Below are 24,915 nucleotides of genomic sequence, written 5' to 3' on the forward strand. Positions count from 1 at the left end.
TTCAATCAGTAAACCAAAGCTTTAAACACTGAGCTCTAACCTCAGAAAACCGCTCTACCACCTCCCTTACCCTGAGCAGTTAAGGGTTAAGGGCCTTGCTCAAGCACCCAGGAGTGGTGTGGGGCTGGGATTTAGGACCTTCCAAACCAGCCACCACACAGCATTACGATGTAGACAAAACCTTATAGACACCTGACCATTAGATTGAGATGTCCTACTTCCTACTTCTACTGAACATCCCAGTGCTCCTTTAGTCCTAATTTGCTCCACTCCATCATTCTTCTGGGAAGATGGTCCACCCATTTTTTTTTTTAGCTTAATCAGCCAGTTAGTAAAGTCCTGGGTTACAGTCAGTCAGTCATCAATGCATTTATCCAATGGTTGAGGATCAAAACTCAATTGCAGGAGATCTTCCACTCCAACCCATGAAAAGCATATCTTCATACAGCCTGTGCACTTTGTGTCATGATGGAACTTTCAAAGTCGAAAGAGAATTTCATGCATCCAAAAGCATCACGTACGATTGCGTGCCTCCAACTTTGGGGTAACAATTTGAGGAAGAACCACATATGCCTGGAAAAGTCAGGTGTCCAAATATTTATGATTTTTGAGTTGTTAAACACGATTATAAATCATAATGCACTTTTGCTTGGCCAGTTATCGAAAATAAGCTGAACTAGCAAAGCTTACTGAGCTAACAGTCAGGTGAGCTAGCGAAGGTGCTTGCTGATGATGCTAACTAAGATTAGTGTCATAAAATATAAATAATTGTTTCCTCATTAACTACAAAAACTTATAAGTTATATATACACACTATTATATAACAGAAATATCTGTTTATAGCCACTGTAGTGTAAGTGCATACAGGAACTAGCTTGTTTCAGGCTAAGAACAGAAAGTCTGATTGTCACATGACCCTGTTGTGTTTTAGCTGATACTGCTAACTCCACCATGACCGAGGTAACATCAGTTCATAGCCATTGTCGAGTCTTAGACTTGTGTGTGTGGAACATGTGTAACGACTGGAGAGAGAAACCAGCAAATCAGCAAGGGAACAATCAGCACGAAGCGTTCATCTTCAATCCAGTTTAATTTATAGTAAAACAACGATGTCAGCATTACTGGATCTCATTTATACTTTCATTTACAAAAAATAAAAACTTTCAAGGAAAACAAAAACATTAAACAGTGTTTCAAACTAAATACAGATATCACTTTAAACACTGTCAAAATAAAGAAATGATTTGATCAATCAAGGTGCATTGATAAAACAACTGAATTCAGAGAACTGTTTACAATAGTTCAAGGTCAAAGTTCACGTCCTCCGTCCAAAAAAAATAAAAATGCATATTCAGCAAATCTCGATGAATCCGAGTCATTTCCGTTCAAACTAAAAGGATTTATTTACCGATTTAATGGTTCAAAAATAATGGTTCAATTCAGCAAACAAAGAGAGTCTCAAAACAATAATTACACTTCAATTCAAGCATTTATCAACAATTCTTCATTTTATCAACTTCAAATAATATACAAATTAAACACTTGTCGAACCAAACCTACATAATAAATACTACACACTGACCCGAATCATATTTTATTAGCATGTGCGCTAACAACTTCGGCTCACGCGCTGCACACACAGCTCATATCTGTTCTTTATCAGCTTTATGACTTTTATCTGCATAATATCAACTTAATATTAAAATGTAACTCACCAAAACAAGAAACTGGTGTACAGTATCTCCAAACCACAAAGCTCATCTGTGCTACTCTAATGCTCCATAGGCCTGCACCGGTCTCTGTTTCCTGAATCCCCGACTCGTCCGCCTCTTACTCCGGTGATAGCTTGTTTATATAAAGACTTCGGTAAAAAAAAAAAAAAATTTTTTACCTGCAGTCTTCAACACTGCCGTGAAGCTGCTCATCTCTCTGCACCGGCGTTTTCTCTCCCGGAAGTAGGCGGGACTTCATCTGGCTTGCTGTTTCCATCAGCCCATAAAAATGTCCTTCCACCTTGACTATGATTGAATTCCTATATTTTCCTAAATCAACTTTAATTTTAAATGAAGTTCCCCCATGTCATATCTTCCCTCTCTTTAATTTTTCTTATCTTTTAGTCCCTTTACAGGTAGCCTGGGTTACCTGGGTTAAACATGCACGTGTGAATCTGAAACGTGGGAGAGTACCTGAGCGTGCACCCATGGGGCTAAAGCTATAACTAAATAATTTTGTAAAGGTGGTGAATATGCTCAACGACTTGTACACACATTTTGACAACATCATCGACAACCGCGACATCTACAAGGCCGGTTAAAGAAGGTGATAACTATGTCGATTGTCTTTAATCAGTGAGACAGATTCTCACAGGTTCCTTATATCTCCTGAGGTAGAAACCATAGGAGATGCCTACATGGTGGTGTCAGGTCTGCCTATAAGAAATAGAGATGAGCATGCCCGAGAGGTAGCAAGATCCTGATGTGCACTTCTAGAGTGAACACGGTCCTCAACAGAAGCTGAACGTCCACATCGGAATTCATTCAGGTTGGAGACACCAAGATGTTCAGTAGAGCATTCATATACATGAGGTTCAATGTTTATTGAAATAACCTGAAGAAAAGGGGACCAGGATAACCTTCAAAAATCAGAATGTAGGATTTAGACGTGGATTAAAGGGCTGCTTCTTGTTCCCGCTTGGTGGCCAGAAGAACCACCAGCAAATGAGACAAAGTTTGCCCAACAGGCCAGTTCTAAACTTCTAGGTCCTCACTCATAGGTGTAACACTGGCTAAAATCGCTTATAAATGGTTGTACCTGGAGTTCTTTGGAAGGGTCTATTTTTGAAAGAGATTCCAGCTTTTTTTTTTTTTTTTCTTTATTTATCTATGTTTCCACACTATCACCTTCAAAATAGTCCCCTTGTACAGCAATACAGTGCTCACAGTGTTCCTGCCATGTCCTGCCTGCCTCTTTATTTATCTGCCCTTTTTTTTTCTTCGTTTATTTTTCTCCCCATCCTATTCCCTCATGACGGACAGTTGTATAAAGCATTTCACTGCATGTCGTACTCTGTATGTATGTGACAAATAAAATTTTATTTGATTTGATGTCTGGAATGTGTCTGGGAATTCTTCTTTTCAAAATGTTTCAAGTGCCTTCTGCGATTCACGCTGGATCTCCGAAATGGTGTCAACACGGCAAGTCGGATCTTCATCTTCGGGAAGAGGGCAAAGTCCGGCGAGTAGTGTGGGTGTGGAAGTCAAATCTTGTGGTTTGTTCTTCGACGATTATCATGCACAAAGTCGCCGAAAGATTTAGAAATTTTTTGGGTTTGAGCTCATTGTGATCCTGTGATGTTTGTTCACTCTTGGAACGCTTCGATGCAGCATCGCTGTAAGTCAGTCAGCTGTATGTATGTCAGTTTCATGCAGAATTTCAGATTTGCTCTTTTACAGTGCATCCAAAAGTATTCACAGCGAAGATGCACTGTAACTTTTTGTCCGTGATGAAATTGTAAATGTGGTAACGTACGAGGTTAGAATAGCACCAGTTAACTCCATTAGTCTTGAAACCTTTTGATACCACCTGGTATACACAATATAATTATTATTACTACAGCGTGTCCCGGAAGTCTTCATATTTGGGACATGCTGTCAGTTTTACAGTTTAAATCAGTATTTTGGAAATGGATGCTATGTGTTTTCCAGGGCCATGTGTTACCAGTGTCATAGGGCTAAAAAGGCCACGTTACTGTTTATTTGGGGACACTATCAACACCCCCTCGAGAATGGACTCATATGGTTTATGTAAGAGGAAAAACATACACATGAAGGTACTCCACAGACTCCATCATGTGAGCTAATTCGGGTTCGAGATTTCCTTTGGTTGCTGTTTAGATTTTTTGAGAAACGAGATCTGATCTGAGCTGTACTGATATTATACAAATCCATACTCTCATAATAAACCAGTTTATTTTAGGCATGGGTACCGATAGGTAATTGGGTCAATACCAGACTACCGACAAGCTTAGGATAAATTATACTGTTATCGATACTTGCATTGTTTTATATTTGTGAGCGGACGATGGGGGCAATGTTGAAATATTCAAAAGTGTGAGCACACATTACAAAACTAAGCGACACAAGTGTCAGACGCAATATATGCAGTAGTATAATAGTGAACAATAGATGCAACACTATTAATATAATGAAACATTTACAAACAAAACATGCTTCTACCTCAAACAATGTGCCGTATTAACTATGCTTCTGTCAACACTACGAAGGTAACGTTCATTAGCAAATAAGTCTTAAGTTAGGACTGGTAGACTTTGGGAACACCGCATTGTTTTTAAAAAGAAAATTTAAATATGAATAACCTCACAGGAATAACTAAGCTTGAAACTGTTTCACTATCAGTGAGGAATTAGAGCGACACAGTCTCCGACACCCACGAGTGTAATCACCACAGTAATGTGGTGGGAAGACAACCCCTGAAAAACAGCAGTGTGTCATAGGGCTAAGATTTCTCTAACCCTAACCCTCTTCACTACGGTGGAGTCGAGCTGGTTCAGGTAGAGTAGGCAATAAAGAAGTTGGTCTAATTGCTAAAGACACCCAAAAAACACCTTTGCGTGTGATGTGGTGAAATAAGTTCAGCAGCAACAAAAAAAAAATCCTCAACATCTCAAATCCTCAACATCTTTTTACATCATGTCTTTTTGCACCATGTTATAGATAAGCAGTATTGCTGTCGGTACCGGTATCGAAAAAATATAAACAATATCCAACCCTAGTTTATTCAGGGTGAGACAACTGGGTTCTAGATTTCTTAAGGAACCTGTACAGGGTCCTTACAATAATACTGACTAGACTTGTTTACATTTAATCAATGGTCCTTCGAATGGGAGCCTTCTAAAGTCTTCTTAGAGGCTATTAGATGTTACATTTCAGCAAGATTTTATTGGATGGGTTTTTCTTGGGTCCTTTCTCCGAAAATGAGTTCATTTTTGGAGAAAGGTTAATTTAAATGGATTTAAGCTTTCCAAAAGAATGTCTTAAGGGTACTCTGGAAAGGTGCTCGCACTCTAAAGTACATTACATGGACAAAAGTATTGAAGCACCTGACTTTCACAGCCAAATGCGGTTTTTCAACAAAATAGTCCCACAAACACGATTGTATTGGTCGTCATTGGATGTAGTGCATGAGAGTTTTCCTTTACTTGAACTAGGAGACTCAAACTTCTTCCACCATGACACAAAGTGCACAAGCTTCATGAGGAGAGTTTTCATTAGTTGGAGTGGAACATCTTCTGTTATAGAGTCCCAACCCTACTGAACACATTTGGAATGAATATTTTCCGACAGACTGCACCCCCAGGCCTCCTCACCTCACCTACATCAGTAACTGAATTTATTAACACCCAAATGGCTGAATGAATCTCTACAAAATCTAGTAGAACATCTCCCCAGAAGAGTGAAGGTTATTAGAACAGCACATGTGGACTAAATGTTGAATGGGATGCACATAAGAAACTTTTGTCTATATAGAGTAGTTAAGATTGGGTTATAATTAGGAGTAATTCAGAAGGTTCATCCAGGGTTCCTCAAAGGGACCCACACCCCTGAAAGAGATTTTCATCCATAATTTAGTATTGAAATTGTTTATATTGATTTTTTCAAATAAGGGGTTGTTCAGATGTTGTCGCTTTTTAGAAGGTACTGTCCAGTGTTCTAATAGACTCTAGCTTCTGAAAGCATTCATCGTTCTATTCAGATTTCCCTATTTATTTTTTTGAATGATTTTTGCCATGGCCCTGGACTACGATTCCCATCAACCTTTGCATGTTGGCACATGCCAATGATTCCTGTTTCTTGTCACACCTGATTAGCAAATGTTGTAGATAAGTCCCAATTTTCATAGCATTGTGTTGTGCCTTGCTTCTTTTTGGTTTATGGTTCATGAAATATCATGCCAGTGTTTCTTGCTTTCAATCACCAAACAAAAACTAACATATGCTTTATTTTACTGTTTCTATCAACAATAAAAAGCTGAGACATTACATTTCTTATCAAAAGTTGGGAAACAGAGTTTTTTTATGGTTTTTGAGAGACAAATGCATGTCCCAGATTTACTTTGTCCCAACAAATATAAAAATATCTAAATGTTAATTTTTTTTTATGGAAAGTTCCTTCCTTAGCATGAAGAACAGCTTAACACACTCTTGACATCCGGACAGTTTGTTTCTCCAAACGTTCAGCCGAAATACTTTGCTTTGCCTCTTGCCTACTTGCCAAAGGTGTTCTTCACCAGAGATTTATTTACAATCCAGTTAATCTTGGAGCAGTTCTACAAGGTTTAGGATGTTCATCTTTTTATTGTATGGTGAATTTAGTTCCAATGAGCTGCAGTCCAGACAGAATTGACGTATGGAATGGGAGCAATGTTGAAATTGAAATACCCCATTGAAATACGTCTCCAAAACAACCCCAAACAAGAGACGTGACTTTCTTCCAGTCCTTCACTGTCCATTTGAGTGTTTCTGATTTCGTTTATTGCATAGAAACAAAGTGAACATGTTTGAGTTCTAAAGACCAGAATAGAATTGGTTTTCCCACACTTTTAAAAGGTGTGTGTGTGGAATTTAGATCAGACATACAAGTCATTTAGTTCTTTAGACAAGACATGAGGCAGTGACATGTACAACAAAAACATAGTTTTGTTGTTTAATTGTTTTAACATAAGATAAGATAAGATAAGATAAGATAAGATAAGATAAGATAAGATAAGATAAGATAAGATAAGATAAACCTTTATTCATCCCACAGTGGGTAAATTTCTATGTTACAGCAGCAAGACAAAGAAATAAAAATAGATGCTGCAAATATATAAAAAAAGAATATACAAAAAAACCCCAAAAAAACAAAAACAGAGAAATAAAAACAAATAATAATAATAATAATAATAACAAACAAAGAAATAAAAATAAATGCAAATATATGAAACAGAGAATATACATATACTACAATAACAGTATATACACAGTACAATGTATAAATACAAATGGGGGAGAAAAAAAGTACACATTTCAGGTAATATTTCAAGGTGGTATTGCACGTAATTGCGGGTAATATTGCACAAAATATTGTACATGATTCATGTAATATTGCAAACAGATAATGTTATTGCACAGCTTAAAAAGTAATAACAGTGTTGTATTTTGGTGACTGGTTTTACTGGGAACAGCTTTGGTTGTAAAGTCTAATAGCAGCAGGGAGAAAAGACCTTCTGTATCACTCCTTCAGACACTTAGGATGTATCAGTCTGTCACTAAAAGAGCTGCTCAGCGATGTAACGGTTACATACAGGGGGTGGGAGGCGTTCTGCAGCAATGATGATAGTTTTGCTACCATCCTCCTTTCTCCCACCTCCTGGACAGTGTCCAGGGGAATCCCCAGGACTGAGCTGGCCTTCCTGATCAGCTTGTCTAGTCTCTTCCTGTCTGCAGTAGAGATGCTGCTGCCCCAGCAGACCACTCCATAGAAGATGGCTGAGGCCACCACAGAGTCAAAAAAGGTCTTCAGTAGCTCTCCCTGCACTCCAAAAGACCTTAGTCTCCTCAGCAGAAAGAGTCTGCTCTGCCCTTTCTTGTAAATTGCCTCAGTGTTGTTTGTCCAGTCAAGTTTGTTGTTTAGGTGAACACCCAGGTATTTGTAAGAGTCCACTCTCACAATGTCCCTTCCCTGAATGTTCACTGGTGATAGAGTTTGTTTGTGCCTACGGAAATCCACCACCAGTTCTTTTGTTTCCCCCACATTTATCTGGAGGCAGCTCCGTTGGCACCAGTCCACAAAGTTCTGTATAAGTCCTCTGTACTTTCTGTCATCATCATTCGTGATCAGTCATCAGAGAACTTCTGTAGGTGACAGGTTGCTGAGCTAAACATGAAGTCTGCAGTGTAGATGGTGAAGAGAAATGGAGCTAGAACCGTTCCCTGCGAGGCTCCAGTGTTGCAGACAATCATGTCAGACTCACAGTCACGAGTCCTCACATACTGTGGTCGGTCTGTGAGGTAGTCCAGTATCCAGGCAGACAGATGATGGTCCACTCCCATGTACACCAACTTATCCCTCAGGAGCGCAGGTTGTATGGTACTAAAAGCACTAGAGAAGTAAAAAAACATGACTCTCACAGTGCTCCCAGCCTTTTCCAGGTGTGAAATGTTGGGTGTGTTGTGTATTGTCTGTAAACTGATAGCAGTGCAGAGAGAGGTGGGGCTGGAGCTGCTTGCTGTGGAAGGAGAGAGGGGGGATTGCAGCAGGGGGGACTGGATGGGGGCAGGGGAGGGTAGCTGATCGAATCTGTTAAAGAATAGATTGAGATCATTCACCCACTTCTGGTCAACCACAGCCTGAGAGCTGGGCTCCTTATGACCAGTGATGGTTTTTAACCCCTTCCACACACCGCTGACATTATTCTGCTGCAGCTGATCCTCCATCTTCCTCTTGTAGCATGCTTTTCCTTCCCTGATCTTCTTTCTCAGTTCTCTCTGGACAGTTTTTAGCTCTTCCTTGTTTCCTGATTTAAACACCCTCTTCTTCTCTTTAAGGAGAGTCTTTATATCAGGGTTAATCCACGGTTTGTTGTTGGGAAAACACCGTACAGTCCTGGTGGGTACAGTATTCTCCACACAGAAGTTAATGTAGTCCGTAATACAGTCTGTTAGACTGTCAATATCCTCCCCATGTGGACTGCACAATTCCTCCCACATAGTTGTTTCAAAACAGTCTTTCTGAGCCTCATCGGTCTCATCAGACCATGTCGTCACTGTGCGGGAGGTAGCTGGTTGCCTGTATACAAGGGGGTTATTTCACCCAAACTTAGAGAGCTGGGACAGAACCATATCTAAGCATATCCTCACCACATGTATTCCTGTTACAGGGAAAAAGCTTGGTAAGAACATTCTGACTTCTGGAAGAGCATCTATAATTTTATGTCATGGTGCCCCCCCAAAAAAATGTTTAATAACAAAAAAAAAAAAAAAAAAAAAAAATTAACAGCAGGTGTTCACTATTACTCTTGCTTAGACAAACTGAATAACACTGTTGGCTTGGTGAAGATTTTTGCCAAAAGAACATCACATTCAAATAACCGGATGCAAAAACACAATGAAACAAATATAAAATTAGTTAAACAAAGACTTTTTATTTTTGTATTTAAGAAAAAAAAAAAAAAGCTTAAAAAAACAAAAGAACAAAAAAAAAAACATCCTTATGTTTAGGGTAAAAGGACAAATCTGTTCTCTTTTAATTGTCAGTGGATTTGAGACTGAATAAAGAATCACAACCAGCTCAGTACCGAACTCAACTGGATCAATTCAGCGGCTAGTTGCTGTAATATACCAATACGAATTACAACAATACCTGAAATCAAACCTTCACCTTGCAGGTGTATAAAAGGGTCCTGGACCAAGCGCTTGGATTTCGGTGGGGCCCAAATCCGGTGGTTCTCTTACAGGCAATCAGGAATGAATGATGAATTTTATAATGAACAGACTGTTTACTTACTCAGATATGAATGTATTCCAATGTTTACTGGGTTACACGAAGGTTTAAATGTTCGTTTCAGTTTCAATCGTTTATTTATGCAATATCACAGTTCATTAAGCAAATGTCCTAATTTACACTCGATCATTTTCCCCACAGCTGTGCTTCTTACCTGCGCCATAGAAAACGACATTTCTGAGATGCGAGAAGGAGCCAAGCAGATGTTAATGACTGTTTCAGCTAGAAAATGTTCTTAGATTTAAATATTGTTAATAAAAATAATAGGAAAAATTTCTTTAAAATGATGCAAAATATATACAATTGGTGTATCTGTAAACCTTAAATATGAGTTTTAATGTGTTTTTACTGTCACATATTTTGTCATCATGCAATTAAACCTTCATGACCTGACCAATGTCTCTGCACTTTTTTCTACCTTCCTATTCTTGAGTATTCATGAAGGGGCCTGGGGTGCAATCAGTAGTCCAATTCATCCCAGAGGTGCTTAATAGAGCTCTATAGCAGGAGATCCTTCACTCCAACCGATGGAAAGCATTTCTTAATGGGGCTCTCTATGTGCACTTTGTGTCAGGCTGGAACAGCTTTAGGTCTCCTTGTCCAAGTGAAGGGAAAACTTTACCCAAAGAAACCTTGTGTACCTCAAATTTTGTGGGAACATTTTGAGGAAGAACCTATTTTTATCTTAACCAGATGTTGATGATTTTTTCCTTCACACACTTTACAGATACCTTCATATTTAAAAAAAGAATATTTTTGACTTTCACTCTTGTTATTGACTCACCTAGCATGCATGTCTACTTCTTGAGGCATCAAATAATAAATGCTTTGGAGAGTGGATTACTTGGTTTGGGTCGTATAACGTAAATAAAAAAAAAATAATATATATATATATATATATATATATATATATATATATATATATATATATATATATATATATATATATATATATATATATATATATATATATATATCAAATTACACTCCAAATTCATCTTCAATTCTCTTGAGTCTTCAAGGTTCCAAATGATTTTTTAGGCTGGATCATCATCCAGAGTGACATACTGTACAATTCTCTCTAAACTAAGAGAACAAACTAAGCAGCTGAGGGCTTTTTTGTACAGTTTGTGCCAATTCAATCCACCTCTGTCTATGATCCTGTAAATAACTAAAACATTGATTATTACATCAAATTATGTTTATTTGAATGTTCCTCCTTTAAAAAAAAAAACATGAACTGGAAGTGGGATGAAATGAAATGAAAGTGGTGAGATTCGGATAAGGACTTCTTGTGTTCTGGGTTCTCATCTTTATCTTCAATTCTCACACTGCCTCAGAAGAATTTCTTCAAAAAAATAAATCTTATAGTTAATCTAATAGCTTTTTTTTTTTTTTTTTTTTTTTTTGGTTTAAGAGCAGAAAGAAAAATCCATCAAATCAATTTTTGATCTAAAACGTTTTTTTCTTTTTGCTTTGTCATGAAGTCTGGGTTTAATATAAAACTAAGATGTGTCTTATCACGCTTGGCGAGAGCTCCTTCTTCTAGAAAATGCTGTTTAAGTTGAAATCTTTCGAGGCCAGGGACCATTTGTGACTGTTGAACTGATGTCCGATATTCAGGACCTGGTGTCCTGGGTTCTGAAAAGCTTTGGGCTTATACTGGTACCCAAACAAAAAAACACAGTATGAGGACTGGATAAGGTCCAAAATCTGTGACTTGTTCATGGACTTTTCCTATTCAAATGTCAGCAACCATCAAATTATCATTTACCCAAAATGCTCTTAAACATGCACAGAGGGGTGGCCCGGGGAGAGTTCCCAAAGGTCTGTGTTTTAACAGGTAGATGCATTACAGCCCTAATTTCAGCCCTCATTAAAGAATTAGTAGTTTGGTATTTAGTTTTTGTATTTCTGTCAGTAACAATTTGCTCTCAGTCTTCTAAAAGTGCTACCAAAAAAAGTGCTTGTACAAAATATCCACGATCCTACACGAAATAATATGTAAGTGGGAAATCCTAAAAGATGAGGTTATTGAGATATTTCAGGATATAGTACCTAATAACAAAGGTTTCGCTGTGAAAGGAACAGGTGAATATCAGAAAGTAAAATAGTAAATAGTTTCTGTTATTATTATCAATGTGTATTCTATTAAAACATCTACAATAAAGTCTAGAATGAAAAGAATACAGAGTGTGCTGACTTCTCTTTTAATTGTGTATTTGTAACAACTGGATCATTTGTATTAACAAGCACTCACCCCCTTAGTGCGCCTTTTTTGGTTTGGGGAACTGCCCATCAAAATATCTGTGCACGGCTCTGCTCGTGAAGCACTTGAATATGTAAATACAGTGAATCGTGTTTAATTAGTCCATTTGCTGTGCACGAACTGTCCTAAAAAAGTGATTTCCGGGATTTTTCGGAACTTATGAATGCAAATCAGACTGAAAACGGATGCAAAGGGAACCTTTTAAGTACATTTAGACTTTTCATTCAGACTTCATATAAAAATCAAAAAAACACCACAAACTCTTAATGCTTCTGAAGGACATTCAACACACTTTTCTTCCCAGGCTTCCTGCAATAGACATTTATTTTTCCCCTCTAAGGAATCCTTCAGGTCAAATTTACAATGGTCTCCTAATGACCTCAGTGTGTGTTTGCTTTTAGAGCATTGCTGGAACAGCAGTAACTCACAGTACACATACACATTCATTAGTTCAGAACGGAAAGGAAGACACCGGCCCAATGTTAGCATTAGGCTGATATGAGCTGTTTTTTGAGCCCTGGAGAATGGAGAGGGTTTCCTCCTGCCAGTCTTCATTATACTCTATCAGTCCCCCCAGATTGGCAGCTTTGCCCCATGCATATAGGTGTTATGGGCCGTTGTGTAATTACAGGTTGTTTTTACTCTTGGGTGAGTCAGGAGGCCCTTGAGAGGATTTCCTCCCACATGCTAAATCATGGATGTCTCACTGTTCTGCCAGACTAAAGCCAATGAGAGGATTTTACAAGTTAGACAGTTTAGTGCATATGTAATGTGATTCATTCTCACAGCTTGTAAATCATACTTTTATTGTTTATTGCTATAATTACTAACAATTTTCATTAATTTACTACCTAAAACCACTAAAAATACTCCTCCTGTAGTGATGGGGTGTTGATGAACGATTTGTTCATTTTAATAAGTCTTTAATCTGACTCAAAAGAACGAGTCGTCTCAAAGTGTTATTCATTCATTTTTTTTACTAGATCTCCCTAGATTACATACAGGAAACAGAATCGAATCGTTTACCTCTTGACTCTTCTAGTCCAAGTTAGATCAGGCCCTAGGATGCTAAACAGTGCAATAGATCAGGGTTTTTTTGGTCCGAATAATGACATTATTTATTTCATAATTATGGAAGTCATATGACAAAAGAACGAACAACACAGACCAGAAGATATGAGAGGTGAAGCTCCTCATTCTGTTTATTATAAATTGTCCTTCACTGCATTGTGATATTTTTATTATTGAAACTATAGTTAAAGTTGGTGAATGTAAATTGCAAAAAAAAACGGTGGATTGTTCGAAGCGTGTGCTCTTTAACTCTGATTTTAAAATCTGCATTTGCGATTACTTTCATTTTCATAAATAATATTTTTGCTGTGAACATGCATAACACATTAAACTCATTTCACACACTTTTATTATTATCATTATTATTATAATTATTATTATTACTATTACTATTATTATTATTATTATTTAATAATTTTGTTTGTGATTGCATTTGAATTTTAATCAAAAACAACTAGTTAAAGATTTATATGCCCTTTAACTTGAACTACACCAGACCCCCCCCCCCCCATGCTGTTAAAAAAAGGAAATCTGTACATTTTACTTTGAGTAAATTTCAAATTAGATTTTAAGACCAATACCTTGTACTTAAGTAAAATTTCATTGAAGTAACAGAAACATCGACTTTATTAATATTAATATTTTTATATATATTTGTGACACTCTATTACTAATAAATGAGACATTCATCCTTAAAAACTCTTCCAATGCAATTAATTATGCTAATTTAAAAATGTTAGTAGAAAATGCTACTTAATAAAATTCAGAATCACTGCAGCAGAGTCGTTTTCCAGCCTGGATATATCACTGGCAGCTTTTCTTTAGCTTTCTGTTCATTAGCACTGTTTCTGATTACATATGAATGACTGGTCTGTAATAAGAATGGCGTGGGAGTGGATGAGCCTTTTATGTGCCGTTATAAAAACCCAGGAGAGTTAATGAAAGCAGAGCGCAGGGATGGTGGCTGCGTCGGTCACGCCGTCACGAGGAACCAAGCGCTAGAACCTGAGATCAGAACAGGATTGTGGCTTGTGGATTTCAATTGAAAAAATATAAACATCTCAATGGAATACCTCTGATCTAGATCTTTCACAGGCATCCCTCAATCAGAAGGTCACAAGTTCAAATCCCACCAATAAGCGGCCGCTGCTGGGTTCTCGTGCACGTCTGCTGTAAATGTAAGTGGACAAAGTAGTTGGACTTCTCTTTCTAAAGACATTGTGAGTTGAAATCTCAGCACATGTCATACGAACCGCTAAACATCTGCGGGACCCCAGTGGAGAGAGTGGACAGTTTCCGGTAGCTAGGTGTTCACATCACACAGGACCTGTCCTTGTTCTGTCACACCATCATCCTGGTGAAGAAGGCCCGGCAGCGTCTGTACCATCTGAGACGCTTAAGGGACTTTAAACTTCCCTCTCAGGTGCTAAAGACCTTCTACACCTGCACCATTGAGAGCGTCCTGACGGGTAGCATCACTTCCTGGTTTGGGAACAGCACCATGCGGACAGACGAGCCCTCCAGAGGGTGGTGCGTTCAGCTGAACGTACCATCCACACCGAGCTCCCTAACCTGCAGGACATCTACAGCACGTGGTGCAGGACCAGAGCCGGAAGATTATGAAGGACCTCAGCCATCCCAACAATGGACTCTTTTCTTTGTTGCGTTCAGGGAAACACCTCTTCTCCCTGAAAGCGAACACAGAGAGAATAAGGAGGAGCTTCTTCCCACAGGCCATTCAGAGTTTAAACCAGGAAACACCCAGGATCTAAAAACTGGCCCACTCTCTGCATCATCAGACCTTTTTCCCTGCACACATCTCACTTTTCGTGCTATGACACTTTAGACACTGGACTCGCACAGCAGAGTGCACTTTACATTTCATATTTTTATACCACACCATTCCACACACGGACACTTTACACCACACCATATCGCACACGGACACTTATGGACACCTTACACCACACCATAGGGCACACGGACACTTATGGACACCTTACACCACACCATAGGGCACACGGACACTAATGGACACCTTACACCACACCATACGGCACACGGACACTTATGGACACCTTACACCACACCATACGGCACACGGACACTTATGGACACCTTACACCACACCATACCGCACACGGACACTTATGGACAACTTACACCACACCATAGGGCACACGGACACTTATGGACACCTTACACCACACCATACGGCACACGGACACTTATGGACACCTTACACCACACCATACCGCACACGGACACTTATGGACACCTTACACCACACCATACGGCACACGGACACTTATGGACACCTTACACCACACCATACGGCACACGGACACTTATGGACACCTTACACCACACCATACGGCACACGGACACTTATGGACACCTTACACCACACCATAGGGCACACGGACACTTATGGACACCTTACACCACACCATAGGGCACACGGACACTTATGGACACCTTACACCACACCATAGGGCACACGGACACTTATGGACACCTTACACCACACCATACGGCACACGGACACTTATGGACACCTTACACCACACCATACCGCACACGGACACTTATGGACACCTTACACCACACCATACCGCACACGGACACTTATGGACACCACACCATACCGCACACGGACACTTTATGGAAAATTAAAAACCATGCTTAAATTGTTTACTGTTGTTTACTGTTTAACTGCACACTGCCATAAGCATTTTTTTGTATATATACAGTGAGGAAAATAAGTATTTGAACACCCTGCTATTTTGCAAGTTCTCCCACTTAGAAATCATGGAGGGTCTGAAATTGTCATCGTAGGTGCATGTCCACTGTGAGAGACATAATCTAAAAAAAAAATCCAGAAATCACAATATATGATTTTTATACTATTAATTTGTATGATACAGCTGCAAATAAGTATTTGAACACCTGTCTATCAGCTAGAATTCTGACCCTCAAAGACCTGTTAGTCTGCCTTTAAAATGTCCACCTCCACTACATTTATTATCCTAAATTAGATGCACCTGTTTGAGGTCGTTAGCTGCATAAAGACACCTGTCCACCCCATACAATCAGTAAGAATCCAACTACTAACATGGCCAAGACCAAAGAGCTGTCCAAAGACACTAGAGACAAAATTGTACACCTCCACAAGGCTGGAAAGGGCTACGGGGAAATTGCCAAGCAGCTTGGTGAAAAAAGGTCCACTGTTGGAGCAATCATTAGAAAATGGAAGAAGCTAAACATGACTGTCAATCTCCCTCGGACTGGGGCTCCATGCAAGATCTCACCTCGTGGGGTCTCAATGATCCTAAGGAAGTTGAGATATCAGCCCAGAACTACACGGGAGGAGCTGGTCAATGACCTGAAAAGAGCTGGGACCACCGTTTCCAAGGTTACTGTTGGTAATACACTAAGACGTCATTGTTTGAAATCATGCATGGCACGGAAGGTTCCCCTGCTTAAACCAGCACATGTCCAGGCACGTCTTAAGTTTGCCAATGACCATTTGGATGATCCAGAGGAGTCATGGGAGAAAAGTCATGTGGTCAGATGAGACCAAAATAGAACTTTTGGGTCATAATTCCACTAAACGTGTTTGGAGGGAGAAGAATGATGAGTACCATCCCAAGAACACCATCTCTACTGTGAAGCATGGGGGTGGTAGCATCATGCTTTGGGGGTGTTTTTCTGCACATGGGACAGGGCGACTGCACTGTATTAAGGAGAGGATCACCGGGGCCATGTATTGTGAGATTTTGGGGAACAACCTCCTTCCCTCAGTTAGAGCATTGAAGATGGGTCGAGGCTGGGTCTTCCAACATGACAATGACCCGAAGCACACAGCCAGGATAACCAAGGAGTGGCTCTGTAAGAAGCATATCAAGGTTCTGGTGTGGCCTAGCCAGTCTCCAGACCTAAACCCAATAGAGAATCTTTGGAGGGAGCTCAAACTCCGTGTTTCTCAGCGACAGGCCAGAAACCTGACTGATCTAGAGAAGATCTGTGTGGAGGAGTGGGCCAAAATCCCTCCTGCAGTGTGTGCAAACCTGGTGAAAAACTACAGGAAACGTTTGACCTCTGTAATTGCAAACAAAGGCTACTGTACCAAATATTAACATTGACTTTCTCAGGTGTTCAAATACTTATTTGCAGCTGTATCATACAAATAAATAGTTTAAAAATCATATATTGTGATTTCTGGATTTTTTTTTTTAGATTATGTCTCTCACAGTGGACATGCACCTACGATGACAATTTCAGACCCCTCCATGATTTCTAAGTGGGAGAACTTGGAAAATAGCAGAGTGTTCAAATACTTATTTTCCTCACTGTATATATATATATATATATATATATATATAATATAGATATATAAGATCTTTATATCTTTATATATTCTTATTTTTCTATAGTTTTTATACTTTATTTATCTGCCTTCTTTTTCTTTGTTTATTTTTTTCACCCCATTTTATTCCCTCATGCCGGACAGTCGTAAAAAGCATTTCACTGCATGTCGTACCCTGTATGGATGTGTATGTGACAAATAAAATTTGATTTGATTTGAGTTCTCTTGATGATGTCTTCATATGTTTTCTTCTTCCACTTTGGTATGCAGATGACCCCCCAACTCCTGCTCTCCATGATGGCATCAGAGACCCAAGCTGTTGCCCAGAACTCATTACAGATGGCATCTTATCACAGGAATCCCGAATCCCAGAAGAACACAGGTACTATATATTTCTAAAGAATAAATTCCGTCCTTGAAATTTATCATACAGAAAAGGTGCAAAACCTCAGTAAAGGCTGCGTGTAGGACGATTGGGTTCAAGTTTCTGAAAGAAGAGTGAAATCCACATTTTATTTACCAATGCAAGCCTGTTTAAACAGTATGTAAATGTCACGTTCGGTTTGGATGCTTTTGAAGATTAAACAGAAATAATTCAGGGAACATTTTGTGCACAGAAAAGCAAAAAAAAATAAAAATATATAAATCTCATTAGCATCACAATAGTCGACTATGAATACGCCCTCTGCCCCTAATGCCTGCCTACATTCAAACAGAGCTGGGCTTTTGCTGTAATTAATGTAGCACATTCAAATTAGCATGCTCACACTCGCACACACACATCGGCACAAGCGTGTGCACGTGAGCACCCAGGCGCATCTTAGACGCATTACAGACGTGCAACAAATTCATCATCAGACCATTCATTCGAGCTTCTGTCCATCAGGAATGGGCCAAAGGAGAGCAAGCAGGAAACGTACAACCAGCTGAATACGGAAAAAGAAGTGTTTTCTTGCTCGGGAAGTGAGTATCCTTGATTTGTCCTATAATTTGGGGGTTTGGGATTATTGTTGTATAATTTAGTTATCATTATTGTTATTATACATTTTAATAGTAACATTTTTGTTATGTTTTAATTTAGTTTTTTTATAAGATTTAAAATGAAAGAATGCTCAGGTTCATAACTGTGTAGAGAGGAGAGTGTGTCAGGCTTCGGTGATATTATTACCTTTCCAGGGATGTTATTGACCGCATGCATTATAAGATATACCTTTATTCATCCCACAGTGGGGAAATTTCTCAATTTTATACCACACATCATTTTTACATCGAAAAAGATCCCAATTTTTTTTATTAGGAACATTTTAACAAATGGTGCAAAACCACTGCAAATATTTGTGTTACTTCGGTTATTTCAGTGCTCTTGATTTCTTTCACTGTTTAAATCTTGCATTCATGTGAATTAATTGTTGATGGTTTCGAAGTGTATCATTCAAGAACAATTCTATATTCTTTGTTATTAGAGAACAAATCAACAGATGTTTTTTAGGATTACAGTCGTGGTGAAACAAGTGATTTCTGGTTCTTTCTTTTTCTCACTGGTCTCTCTTTTATGCTCTTTCTTGCAAATAAAAATAAATGAATAAACAAACAAACGAATGAATAAATAAATAAATAAATACAATAAGAATACAATTTATTGTGTTGCTGAGAAACCACAAAGCATAAATCCCTCTGTCCTGAAGGTGCGTTCGTGAAAACAGAAAAGGCGACCTTATTGTTGATTATAATGTGTATTTATATATTGATTTATTAACATTAATCAATCAATTAATAAATCAATTAATAAACTAATCAATTGAATAAATTATTATATTATATTAATAATATAACATTTGATTTGTAGCTGCAAATAATATCGGGAATGTTGGAAAATATGTTCCTAGACAAGAATAGTAACATAATAATAATAATAATAATAATAATAATAATAATAATAATAAAATAAACTACTGTATATAAAGTATACACATTATATGGACAAAACTTTAATATATGGACACTTGAATATATGTGGAATTGGTATTTGCTCATATAAGAACCTCCACTCATCTGGGCAGCTATAAGGGTGTTAGTAAAGATAAGGAGGCCTGGGGTGCAATAGGTGTGAAAAATTCCTCCCAAAGGTGTTCAGTAGGGGTGAAGCTCAATCTTGATGGAGCTGGCTTTGTGCACTTTGGGTCATGTTAGAACAGGTTTGTGTCTCCTTACTCAAGTTACTATATATATATATATATTTATAGTATTTAGATATATCCCCGAAAAGTATTTTTTCCTGCAGCATTTCAGATAAACTCCATTTCTCTTCCTCCAGGAGCAGAAGCTGGACTTATTTTCCCGAAATAACAATCACTATGAAACAATCGCTTAAGCTCTCTGTAAGGATTACAGACGATTTATTTTGCTATCCGTTGGGAAATGTTTACCGTGAGAAGGGATTTAAATAAATAAAAAGCACTTTGTAGGCCTTTTTCAGATCGGGTCTAAACTTTAAAATCAGAGGGGAAAAAGTAGTAGCATGATTTAACTGTGCACTCTAAACGAACATCTATTTACATCTTTTCCTTGGAAGGATTTAATTGCTTGGGTAAGATATGGGAAAGGACCACACACACACACACACACACACACACACACACACACACACACACACACACTTCCGCTTCGCAATATGTCCACACAGGCTGTTGTTAATGAGCAGCCACTTGTGTGTGCTCAGATGAAATGAGGGTTCTTGTCAGTAGGGCTTGTGTTTGTACAGAACTGATGGGATATTGAGCAGAACAAGAGTTTTTTTTAATTTTTTTTATTGCAGTAATATATTTATATAATCCCAAACCAAAACGGAATCCTTCTCGGAGTTTCATTCTCTCCAGTGTGTATTAAAAGAAGATGAGGATATGGGCTAGGACATATTGAAAAACACATTGAGAAACACCTGACTTTTCCAAACATATGAGATTCTTCTACAAACTGTTGCCACAAACTTAAAGGCACACAATTTCATAATGTCTTGATGAAAGTGAACACCAACTGCACCCCAGACCTCCTCAGCTCACCTCACCTCCATCAGTACCTGGATGTACTTACAACCTCAACAAATTTCCACAAATTTTTGTGGAACATCTAAGGAATGAGGATGCTCAATGAGAAGAAAGCAAGGCAGAAAAAAACAGTAGGTTGTTCAGAACAATGTCAAGTTCCTCAAACCAGAACCCATAACAAAGAGCCTAAGGTGATAGTTTGATAAAACATCGAGTCAACAAAAGAAACTTTTCATGGAGTCTCCACCATGCAAATGAAAGAATATGGTGGGAACATCTTGGTTCATGATACCACAGCACACCTTAACTGGTCTTGTTAAGTCCAAGCCATGATAGGACACTGTTTTTGGTGGTACAAGGAGAACCTATACAATATTAGGCAGGTGGTTTAATTATCATGGCTGAATTTATTCTAAAGATCCATGATTATGTTCTGTATATAATCATCCTGGACTCATTTTTTTTCCCAGTGGTCTTCATTAAATTTCAATTCTTACTAAACTAAAACGATTCCAAACACCTCCTCGTTCCATTCTTCCTTCCCACCTGATTTTATTCTCTGCCAGACCTAGAACTTCCCAGATGTTGTTTACAGGTTTCCGTCACGGGCTCGGAAGCTGTTGAGAATCGCGGAGTTGTCTGAATTCCATGAAGATTTGAATTTGCAAAAATAAACACGAAGTAGTCAATGGTGAAATGGCATTAGCAGTCATTTGCTGTCTCGTGGAAAGCTTTAGGGATGAGAACAAATCAACTTATCAAACTGATTTTGAAAAACTTGTTTTCCTTTTTTGCTATTTATTAAATGAAACATTACACTAGGCTGATAAATCTGCCTAAAATAGCTTCTACTCAGTGATAAAGGCTTTGGGATTGTGCTTTGGATGAGAAAGCCATGAGTTCAAATACCAACACCATCAAAAACATGGTATTTAACCCCGAATAAGGGCATCTGGAATATTGCCATAAATGTAAACCAGATTTTTGAAAGTTTTTCTTTTACAACTGACCTGAAGACCTCCTGGTTCAACAAGTTTAATTTTCAGATAGCCTAATAATTTTCATCATGTGAATAAAATTTACTTTGAAAACAAAATTATTTATCGAAACCATTTGAGCCAATACTGAGTAGTTCATCTCTAAGCTCTTCTAGTCCGAGTCGTTCGTTCTTTTATCACGTGACTCCCCTAGACTCTATGATTAAAGGATTAAAGGAACAAAATGAATGAAATGACTCCAAAAAGATTTGTACTGTATATTGTGATAAAAGAGATTTCAAGAACCAAGTCGCTAAAATGATCCGATCTTCTCATCACTACTGTTATGTGATGGGGCAACTGGTGGTCACGAAGAAGTAGAGGTGCTTTATACTTGTCACAGGTTCATTACAGCACAGTAAAATTATTTCTTCCTATATCCCAGTGATGTTAGAAAGCTGTGGTCAGACATGATACAGTACCCCACAAGAGGCCCAACAGTGGCACCTTAACGATAGTAAGACTTGAACCCCCAACATTTAAATTACATTTACATTTGGCAGATGCCCTTATCCAGAGCGACTTACATTTTATCTCATTTATACAACTGAACAGCTATGGGGTTAAAGGCCTTGCTCAGGGGCCTAGGAGTTGCAGCTTGGGGTTTGGAGCTGAAGGTCATGAGTTCAAATCCCAGCCACTATTATTATCCCAGAGCCTTAACCACTAAGCAACCAATTCCCAAAAACAGTACCTAGTCATACAAGGGTGGATTTATCATTGGGATATTCCCAGTCAAATAGCATGTATAATCAGCGAAATAAAAAAGAAAAATGTAAAAAAAAAAAAAAGTTTTAAACTGTAGTGTGATTTTTAAACAAAAACAGTTCATCAAGGAGACATGATGCAAAAGAAAAAACTTAATAAATAAACAGAAAACCATGCAGAAACTTGTCTGTCATATAAAACCTACATTTTTGCACTACTTTCAAGTTTCTGATGTACATTTCTTTAGATATAGTTTGCCGCAGACCTGGCAACCCTGTTCATGAGTAACTAAACCTCAGTTTTGTTCATTCTTTTTTTGTTCACATTCTGTTATCACTCATTCACTGGGACAAATTGAGTCAAAGATAATGTTACATTTGATCATTTCCCCTTTGGAATAATCCAGATGTTTTTACTTTGCAGAAACTCCACTCAGTCCTCGAAAGTGCTTAAATTAAGGGGGGGTGTTTTTTTCTGTTGTTTTTGGCTCACCACAAGCATGAAAGGCATTGCGTTGCAAGAATGCCAGAGTGTCTGAGTGACACGTATTTGGTTGTTTTGTGCCTGCCATAATTAGATGTTGCACAGATCGCTAATTTTTTGGACGCTTGTGTCACCCTGTGTAAGCCTCCAAATGTCTGCCTTCTTTCATGGAATAGATTATCGCCAAGATTAGTAGCAAGGCAATCACAAGTGGCATACTCTAAAATGAACTGGCCAAACTAGAAGAAACAACATACCGCAGGCATGGTCAAAGGGGAAACACTCAACAAGTATTAGTGACTTTGTGATGAGGCTATAATCTCAATCATAATGATGCTAACTAATGCTTATGTGTATTATTTTTCATTTCCTCTAGAATTCACCATGGCAAACAGCTCAGCGTGGACGGACCTCAGTAACAAGTCATTCATTGGTTATTTGGAATGTGCCAAAGCAAGGAGCCTGAGTCTCCGGGTAGCTCTGTACAGCTTCATAATGGTTGGAATTTTTTGCACAGTGGTTGGAAACTTTCTCGTGGTGCTAGCTATTGCTTATTTTAAACAGCTCCGGTCACACACAAACTCTTTTGTCATGTCGTTAGCAGTTGCTGACTTCCTAGTGGGTTTGGTGGTCATGCCTTACAGCATGATACGAACTGTGGAAGGTTGCTGGAACTTTGGCAAAATGTTCTGCCAGCTACATTCCAGTCTGGACGTTATGCTGTGCACGGCTTCTATCTTTCACCTGAGTTGTATAGCATTTGACAGATACTACGCTGTCTGTAACCCGCTTGTCTATTCCTTCAAGATGTCCCGTAGTCGCGTGGCTCTGCTAATTGTCATCTGCTGGGCTGTTCCTCTGCTTATCTCATTTGGACCCATCCTCCTTGGACTACATGAGCTTGGACTAGATGTACCCTTGCCTGAGAACGTGTGCGTCCTCCTGGTAAACCGTGTCTATGCCATCATAGCTTCGCTTGTGGCGTTTTACCTTCCAATGGCTACGATGCTATTTGCTTACTGGAAGATTTACAAAGCTGCCAAGCGACAAGCGATGCAAATCAGTGCTTTGGAATCTCAGATGGTGGCTGGTATGGGCAAGAGTTCCAGCAAGAAACTGAAGCACCGCAAATACTTAAGGAGGGAGAAGAAGGCAGCAAAAACCCTCGGTATCATCATGGGTGTCTTCATCCTCTTCTGGTTGCCGTTCTTCACTGTAAACATTGTGGATCCTTTCATCGAATACCAAACTACAAGTGTGATATGGGACATTTTCCTCTGGTTGGGTTACATCAACTCCTCTTTGAATCCTTTCCTCTATGGTTTCTTCAACAGGTCCTTCCGTAGGGCTTTTCTAATGATCATGGGCTGCAGGATATGTCTTCCTGGATCAGCCCCAATCATGGACCTTTCTCATTCTAAGAAGGATACAAATGAGCACACTGAGAAATAATGGGGACCTCCAATTCTGTGCACATGTTATTTGTGTTATTTAACACCAGTGGAAGCTTGATGATCCTGGGATTTCAGAACATCATCACTGTGAGACATCTCTACAGATCAAATATATAAGGATTTGTTTTGATTGACCACTCTAGGTCACCTACATAAGTTAAAGTGGTCTCGATGCTAATGTGAGGCGCATTGGGTGGCAAAGGCCTGATGGCTTACTTGCCATTTCTATAGCAGTTTTGTTATAGAATAATGTTGGTAATCCCAACGCCGCCCTCCCCATTTCGCAGCCGAGCTTGGGACTGCCCATGGCAGAGTATGCTAATGTATCCATGTACCAAAAATTAGATAGATTGTTTAATTTTTGCTTTTCTTTTGATTAAAGTCTTGTGTTGTGAATTGCTGAATGCAAATCAAGACTTTAATAGTATATGAACAAACGTTTGTAGACACCTGAGCACAAAATAGGTAAGTGCTTTCTGAACACCCAAATGTATCCCATTAGTCCCATAATAACCTCCACTCTTCCTAGGAGAAGTTCCACTAGATTTTAGAAAGTGAATTTTGAGATTTGGAATTATTCAGCCATAAGGGCGTTAGTAACGTTAAGTACTTTTGTAGGGTAAGGAAGCCTGGGGTGCTGTTCCAATTCCTCCCAAAGGTGTTCAGATAGGGTCTATAGCATAAACTATAGTATAGGGAAAATTCAATTTTACCACATCCAAAGAATTCAAGAATTTACCATACAACTGTGTGACTCCATGTTTCTGTTTTGGACTGAGTGGCTGGAAATGTCAGGTGTCCCAATACTTTTGTCCATATAGTGTAACTCACCTTGTTATCAATTCCAGCTATTTTACTCTTTACAGCTGAAGTTGCTCAGAACGTTATCCAACATATATAGTATGGGTACGTACATTGCA

General features: G+C 38.7%; 1 protein-coding gene across 1 annotated transcript; it reads left to right on the plus strand.

Annotated features, from left to right (window-relative positions):
- The first annotated feature begins 17,820 nt into the window (after nt 1-17,820).
- On the plus strand, nt 17,821-24,199 carry LOC310721522 (5-hydroxytryptamine receptor 4). Its single transcript, XM_083533262.1, has 2 exons — nt 17,821-18,232; nt 22,918-24,199. The coding sequence occupies exon 2, from the start codon at nt 22,926-22,928 to the stop codon at nt 23,991-23,993; it is 1,068 nt and encodes a 355-aa protein (XP_083389388.1). The 5' UTR covers nt 17,821-18,232; nt 22,918-22,925; the 3' UTR covers nt 23,994-24,199.
- The last annotated feature ends 716 nt before the right edge of the window (nt 24,200-24,915 follow it).

Source organism: Silurus aristotelis, assembly GCF_946808225.1.
Source record: "Silurus aristotelis genome assembly, chromosome: 27".
Taxonomy (NCBI): Eukaryota; Metazoa; Chordata; class Actinopteri; order Siluriformes; family Siluridae; genus Silurus; species Silurus aristotelis.